This window comes from Branchiostoma floridae, chromosome 9, assembly GCF_000003815.2.
Source record: "Branchiostoma floridae strain S238N-H82 chromosome 9, Bfl_VNyyK, whole genome shotgun sequence".
NCBI classification, from domain to species: Eukaryota; Metazoa; Chordata; class Leptocardii; order Amphioxiformes; family Branchiostomatidae; genus Branchiostoma; species Branchiostoma floridae.
This window is the reverse complement of record NC_049987.1, coordinates 11,002,125-11,010,583: the sequence shown is the minus strand read 5'-3', so window position 1 is coordinate 11,010,583 and position 8,459 is coordinate 11,002,125. Positions and strand designations below refer to the sequence as shown.

At 39.7% G+C, this 8,459-nt stretch overlaps 1 protein-coding gene across 1 annotated transcript in view; it reads right to left on the bottom strand.

Moving 5' to 3' along the window:
* Nucleotides 1–8,459, bottom strand: part of LOC118422943 — a 25,100-nt gene extending 16,641 nt beyond the window's left edge. The window contains exon 1 of the mRNA XM_035830830.1: nt 8,340–8,459. Coding sequence (XP_035686723.1) covers nt 8,340–8,456 — 117 coding nt within the window. The 5' untranslated portion in view covers nt 8,457–8,459. The remainder of the gene's footprint in view (nt 1–8,339) is intronic.

Genomic DNA, 8,459 nt, shown 5'->3' with positions numbered 1-8,459 from the left:
GCACGTCAAGTGAGAGGGGGCCTTTACGTTAATGTGATTTCAAAATTGCTAGAGGCATCAAAGCAGATTACATTACGCGTTTGGTAATATTGATAATAAAGAAATTGCTTGCACCATAAACTGTGTCATGTACCGCAACTATAACCACTGCATTTAACGAGTTTACACTTAAATTGTACGCATAGAAATCACATATGGTCCCAAGCAATAACCTCCTTGGTCCCAAGGGAGACATTACATGCACGATTTCCCATTTAAGTGACGGAAGTATTTTACCGCCAGAAGGAAATGCAATATGGCCTTTATGACCGATGCTTACAGAGTTGAACTAGAGGGTATGTACGACACATATTTTATCACGATGTATCCAATTAAGTGCTCTTAATTGAAAATGCCGCATCGCTGGGTGGTAAACGAAGCTGTTACTAAGCGTGAAGACTAAAGCAAATCACTTATAAATGAAGACAACAACAAGCATCTCTTCTGTCATGTCTCTCTTTTCTTAAGAGTGTACGTTTCTTTCCTGTCTTTGCACGTTTTCAACATAACATTAACATTGCCACAATAAAGTTATACAAGAAATCATTCTTATAGGGATGACAGCAGTATACTTTATCTATTCTACGCACGACTCAAAAGAGGTTTTATTATCTTCTTTATTAATGATGCGTTCCTGTCATAGATTACATGTTCGTGGCGACAGCAGTGTGTATCATTGTGTCTACTGTGTCTGTCAGGCCAATAGATCATGACCCTGTGCATTATAAAACTAAAGATGACCTTCACTTCTGGGACTACCTCAACCCTGAGAGAACTTTTCTCATTAAAAAGTTCTTGTATATACTATGCTAGCCTGCTCTTTCGGTGGCAATGTCATTGGTGTATTAGGGCCGACTTTAGAGTGATGAAGAAGGCATATGGTGCTACAGGGAGTTGTATCTTTAGCTGTAATGAAACTGCGCAAGTTAAATGTTAATAGAATCACATCCTCCCGGGGAAGAATAAAATGTTATTCAGAGGACAATGACTTGAGGGCACTTGAGTTCAATAATGATAATGTACGGCGACGTTGATGTACGGATGTAGCCATTAAGTAAATGGTATATTTTTATATTTGCAGGTCTTCCGCTACCCCTTTCCAATCTGTGTTCAAGATAGATAGTGTTGGTTGGAAACACAGCACTACCTTTCTCATATTTCATTGACTGTTGTGATGTTGCTGTACACCTGCCTGACTCTGATGCAAGATGACATGGACTTAAATTTTCATCAATTCGGTGTCAGATCGAGAATTTCATTTCCCTTGCTGGGGGTCCACAAAAAAAGGCTTAGGTCGGCAGGTTTTGGTTTAGTTGGCCGTATAGTCGAAGATAAGACATTATTTACCTAGGCCTTACAGAAGGACGATAGAAGACTACCCTATAATCATTTAGTGCCAGGACAAAGCCCTGAGTGTGACATAAACCATTGCCGCCACCTCCCTGATTCCATCCCTCGTTATCGGTACCCTTGAGCTAAGCCCTACCGTCGGCGATCCAACAGTTCAAAACAACATGTCGGCACATAACACCCCATCCATCAGCTTAACTTAGAGCCCTGTGGAGACGGCAGAATCAATATGGACAACATGGGAATTAAACAATCTGCCGTAAAAGCAGCCCGGACAAGGCGAGAATTGCACATTATCATGGAGGACTGGCTCAAATTACTTCCATATCACCATGACATTGATTTTCCACGAAATTTAATCCAGCTGTGATGATTAAAGTCTATCCATTATTCACGAGAAGACGCTCCCGCTGACTTCTAACGTGGTTTTGTGGCTTTTTGGCCAAGCTTGCGGAGCCTCTTGGTAATTCTGCTGCAGTTGCTCATCGTTCCAACACTCATTTGGCTCCGCTGTAATCTTGGAAAACTCAATAACGGAGCGTCTCCTGTGAGTTACGACTGTCACTGTTGTGATTGCTTCGAAAGAATGGGAATCTAATAACGTAAAGTTGCTGAACCCATATTTCAGTTTGAAAATGACAGCTCCAACTCCATATAACCGGGTTCCATCATCTTACGGGCTGTGTCTGGGGAAATGACAGAAAGGATAAGCCAGGATGGGGTCATTACAGGTCAAGTCTGATTAAATCCGAACCACCCGGTTACTTGACGGGATTGGTCTTTCTGCCATATCGTTCCACAGATTACATCTGTACCCTTGAAGATGCTCCCTAAGCAAAATTATCAATAAATCTCTCATTTCCCTGTGTCTGTACCAATTCTCACCTATCGGTAGCTTCGCACATTAGAAAAGGTCACAAAACTAATGTTTATATATATGCGGAGCCTTGAAAATATGATTTGAATTCCCTGTGTTCAATACGTTACTCCGCCAATGGCAGGCGAAGATCAATTGTTGAGTGCCCTCTAAGCAAAGGACCATCAAATATAGCACACATTATAACGGTCATTAAAGAAGCGTTACTGTGTCTAAAGGTATAAGTTTTTCGACGTTTTTATACATTTGAACTTCAATACAAATGACAACTGGTGAATTTTCCATTAGTCTTCAGCGTGTCTAAAATACCTCCCCTGTGTCTTGCGGTCAAGTTTGATAAGAACTTGGGAAGCAATACATGAGACTGAGTTCCAAGAGACACGGGGCTAGTTTCAAGGGACACGAGAAGATACGTCGTGAATATTAATTCAATATTGAGTCTTCTGCACATACAAGGGGATGGATTTCAGACACTGTTCATCACACCAGTTTGATTTAGCAATCGTTCATCTTATGTAATATCATACCGATAATGTAATAGTTATTCATACCCCAACACATAAGCCGTTTTACCTCCAAAATTTCACAAAATATAAAGGTTATGCTTCTAAATCAAAATCCTCGTGCCCCACAATAAAAGCACTTATGTTCAAAAGTCAAGACGCTCATTCATATGTAATGTAAACCATTAGACATTGTAAATAAAGGGAATTTTATCATCTCTCATTTCACAGGACCTTTATCTTCTATGGAACGTGATATGCAATGCAGTTTATCATCTCCCTTTTGAAGTTGAGATCCTGTCACAGATATGTATTTCACACAGGGACATATCTGCCAACCCGCTATCTTGAGTATACAGGAAATATGAAACTGATAGGTCTTGTATCTACCATAAAACTGTCAATGGTTATAACACCCTTCACAATGTGATATTAGATCTAGTAGGTTTTCATGACTCTTATCCATATCATCTGATATCATGGACTTGCATATTAGATAAATCAAAGTACGGGCTGTAAGGGCAATGGCATTTACTGGCCATACCTTCAAATAATTTTGTACTCGTATATCTGGTGTATGTAGACCTTATATATCAATGTATTGGAAGTAGTAAAAACAACCAAACAATGAGTTATATCGAATGAGATGCTGTGGTTAAACATTTAGTTCAGCGTCGTGGAAATCGATGGAAAACGTATCAGTTTTTCATCATTTCCCCATCAGCGCAATGTCCGAACATATCGATCATTGTCACTACCTTTTGACGTACCGGTCAAGTGTTGGATAAAACATGATACATTGTAATTCACAAACTAGACCTATCCGCTATTGTGTCTTGACATATTGATTTCTAGAATCAGATATATGACTCTTATGAAATTGGAATGACAAAGTTCCCCATCATGAATACCCGCCGGTAGACTGTCTTTGAATATGATCTTCACGAAAGCTGATCATATCTATTTCAAAGTGGACGACTCGACTCTCAATTGGTATCAGGTCTTCACATTGAAATGGTTGTCAACGTCACTCTCATTTCAGTTTACTGTTTAGTTTTCATCGATAGCATCACAAATAGCGCATGCGTAAACTGCTTTAGGGACCACGTAGGACTCTCTAATCATGTGTTTATGATCTTGATACCAGACACGGCATCAAAGTACATCTAGTGGAGGTGCTCATCCTGCCATTAACATTTGATTGCCAGAAAGGCGAAGTTGAGAAAAGTTCAGTAATGTCCAAATCTTCGTAGATTAAAGACGTAAAAGAAGCAAAGAACGTTAATAAACTACCCATAAAGATAACGGTACTATCATGGATTGCATCATGGTGGAACGTCGTAAGGAGCTTCAATCCTCAGGCAATATACTATTGGTAGCGTGCTCGTTGATTGTTTCTGGTGAGCTCGTTTCACTGGTTTCCCTTAATAAGCGTCCATACTAATTTTTCAAAAACCTTCAAGGACATACATTATGTTGAACAATGGTCAGCGTTCCCTTTCGTCCTCTGCTACTGAAATATTAATGTCCAGTACTAGTGATTGATGTTCCAGCAGGCGAAGGCCAATGCCAATGTGTTACGAATACAAATTGTTAAAGGCAAAAGCTCAAATAGACCTAGCTTAAGAATGAAATGTTTACGTTGAGAAGTTGAGTTAGGTGAATATGAAACAAAAAACTTCAGTTATTCTCCGTAAAAATCATTGCAATTGCCTACATAATAGAGACTATGTCACCGTCAGACGTTATTGTATTTTCATATCATTATCGCCATCGTCTTAGCTAACATCATCACCAATGTGTAAACCTTGATTCATAATTATCAGCAAGAGCCTATAAAATACAATACTTATGATTTACCGCTTCTGTTGACATCATAAATAAGTTAAAAGTCATTCCCCTCCCCCAAATTGTCTATCACCATGTGCATCAGCTTGTTGAAAAATGATGAAGGTGCAAGATGCAGGGAGACCCAGTACATTATGCACCAGAGAAATATAAATTTAGGCCGGACGTGACGGCCGATATATTTTGTTTTGGCCCAATGTTATAGGGGCTAAGCATTAAACCAATCAGCGTTCAGAGATTAGAACGCTGAATCATTCTTGGCAGAGATAGAAGAAGGACAGTTTGAAATCTCCCGAGCTCCCCGTCCGAAGTGGGAAGTTAATCGCTTGTTTTTGGAGTTAAAGCACCAAAAACTACAAACACTTGGTCATATGGTGCATGGTAACAATTGCGATAGCAAGAGTAGTAAACATTCTTAAGTTACATTCCAAGTTTTCCTACGGATACAAAAATCACAACGAACACCCGGACAGTGAAGCAGTTTAGCATTACAATGTACTCCAATATGTAATTTTTAATGTAAGAAGACAAGAAAATGGAGTGGAGAAATTGGTGTTCGACAACATCCTCTGCCATCGTTATATGGTAAAACATTTCAAAGTTACTCTTGCCGAGACTAGACCCCTGGTCAGGGTTGATTTGGCACCGCTTCCATCTAGTAGGACAGTAAAACCTATAAAATCCACAGTGGAGTGCAAACGGCACGGCTTACCTCTCTACTGAGAGTTCACCTCCAAGGTCAGAATGTAAACCAGTGCATTAGAGGAGAGAATATAAACACAGAAGTACAGGGAAGAGGTTAATAAGACTGACCTCAACAGAGACATGCATTGTCTAACAAGTCATCATTGATACATGTACAATCTATACACACGTTATATTCGGGTTTGAAGTTACTGTAGCTTTTTAGTTGAGCACGACGTATGGAGAACTTGACATTTGATAATTGATACAATCATGGGAGGTCTCAATTGCAATTCTAAGTTGAAATGACCTATTTTTGGCGCAAAATGTACACATTCTTGGGATGTCTTTTCTCAGTAGCTGATTTTCAAAGTGTGAGACGTCGTAAAGGGTTTTATTCGCAGCAATATGAAGCTTTACACTTTACCGTTATGATAAGAAAATGGTGTTATGCCCTTTGTTTAGTACAATCACAAGAACATTCGCAGCAAAAGAACTATCATTATAGCTATCGCTATGCAATAGACGTGCCCATCGAGACTCATTCATAGCTTTTATGCTTTCTTGCTCGGTAATTTGGCAGATTTACGTGTGGAATGGAGTATACTGGCCCACTCGTAATACCCTTAACTTTGTAAAAGCATAGTAAGTGCCCACCTTACGTTTTGTACCCAGGCCAAAAACAACTGACACCAGGCCTAGGGCTGTTGAAACTTTCACAGTGCACTTAAGGAAACTTTGCCAAACTTCTAATCACATTCTCTAACAATTGGTGGAAATAGGCAAAGCGAGAAAGGCGCACATTTATAAGAACAGAGTAAATCCTTATTTATGACGGTGTCATGTTCAGAGGATGTATACTGCCAAGTCAGCCGGTGCGTAATGGAATTGCCAACAACTTTAAGGCTTTGCGTTCCTTTATTGGGCCCTGTGGATTTGCTGATGCCTTTAAACCATGACACGATGTAACCGTGCAAGAGGATGTAGGCGGCAGGCGGGGATTACAGCAACATGTAATAAAACGCATCGTAATCCTCTTCTTTTTGCAAAGAGTATCTTTATTACGCCCTTCAGACAAACACCGCATGATTCCAGACCTCGGTAAGCCTACGAAAGCAGTATGGTAACTATTCCTTGGTTGTGATTTTAAAAGGATTGCGATGAAAGATGCCCTATAGCCTCCATTGCTTTCACATTAACTACGTGCTTCGTTGTACTCCTGGCAACTATGGCATAATTACTACTTTACCTCTCTTTGTAAACCCGTTATGCTCGTGAAGATATATCTTTGAAAATGAAAGTAGTTTACACTATAATTCCAGGAGACGCAAAAATGATTTCTCGAATAACAATTCAGGCAGTTATGATTCCTTCAAGTGCTTTTCTTTTTCTGTAAAAGCAAGAGATTTAGCTCCCTTATTCCATAATTTATTGCACCCAGGAAAATCTTTATCGACGGCATATGTCAGCCTAAGGGAAAGGGAGCAATGGGGACCATTACTTAACGGCAGTGGAGAATGAGTTGAAAATTATGGCACTTGAACGAGACTCCCAAGCATGATATAAATGTTTATTTGCAAAATCATGCCCAAGGGCTAATTGTATGTAGTCTCAAGAACTAAGAGAAGTAGATAGGGTGATACATAAGACTAGTGTCTAATCAACTACATGATACTATGAATACTATTGTCGAGTTTGACTTCTTTTTTGAAGGCAGTGGTCAATGAACTGTCCCCGTTCTGTATGATGGTGGTATTCTGTGCTTTTAGTAGAAATATAGTCTTTTGGTGATCACTTAGGTGGTGAAAGCTTGGTAAAATAGTGACAACTATTTAAAACAATGTTTTTCTTCCATTTTCATAGTGAGTACACTGACTGATAAAATGTGTTTCATTTTCCACTGCATTCATTGAGCAATATGTACACAATCTCTCGTGGACAGGGAGCTGTTTATAGCGGCCCCTTTCTATCTCTAACGGATGTGCGCTTGTTCTTATCTTACATAAGGATGATCTTTCATTAAACTCACTATGATATAGATAATTTTCCATATATGTAAGAGAGATCAAATCACGTTGTGTTTTATTTGAGTATTTTAGATGGCCTTATTGAGCAATAACTCAATAAGGCAATATTGAGCAATAAGGCCATCACTTATGAGCAATAAGGCCATCCCTAAAAGTATAAGAAGAAGAAAAGAAAGTCCGTATGTTACTTGATATCGATTATTGGAAGACAAATTGCTGACGATAGTTGAGCGGATAGGGCCTCAATGTGGAAACAGTTCAGAACGATTTACACAAACCTGGAGATTGCTGATAGCACTGGTCCATTGTTGTATATCTTGTCACTCGGAAATGTAAATATTGATCTTTGCCTTTCGCAAAAGAGTCCGGATCGTCTCGGAGGCGTCCTCGGTGATTGCGGAGTGACCCTACCGGGTCAGACCGCACGCCAGGGACCCACTCCGCGGTAACTCACCTCCAATCCTACTTTAAAGTCGATGCAATCACTCGGTGTCGTTCTTTAATCCACCTCGAACTTGCACTTGGATCAATTATCAAGGGAGAGGTTTATAAGAGGATCACTAACCTTTCCTACTTCAAACGAAGAGTCAGCGGGTTAGGATCGCGAGTTTGGCACGAGTTTCTTGCTATGTGGGGCAAACTTTCGTTGTAGAATTTGATATAGTAAAGGTTTTGCAACCTTCATGCACATGTAGTGAACGCTTGTGAAATTTGAAATGCTTACTATGATATATTTTCCTTCTTAGACCTGATTTATACAGACAAATTACTTACAACACATAGTTATTTTACACCAATTTACGTTTGACATCTAAGGCTACCTTTAGTAATTACGAGAAGTGGGAAATCGGTAAGTGAACCATTAATCGACCCGGGCAGACGCATGAAGTATGGGTAGAAGAACACGGACTAGACTTCTCAAATGAAGACAAAAGGGACAGTTCACCAGATACTTCACTAAGAATCTCACCTTCCTGTTAGCAGACTATTTGATGATGATATTTGACTTACCTTCTGTGCTGGTAAGTCCAGCTGCTTGCAGCATAACAAGTCAAACACCACAGTGCAGCTAGCAAGGTTTGTCCGCACGCTGCGTAGGGGATTGTACAAAAACACGTATGCATTCATATC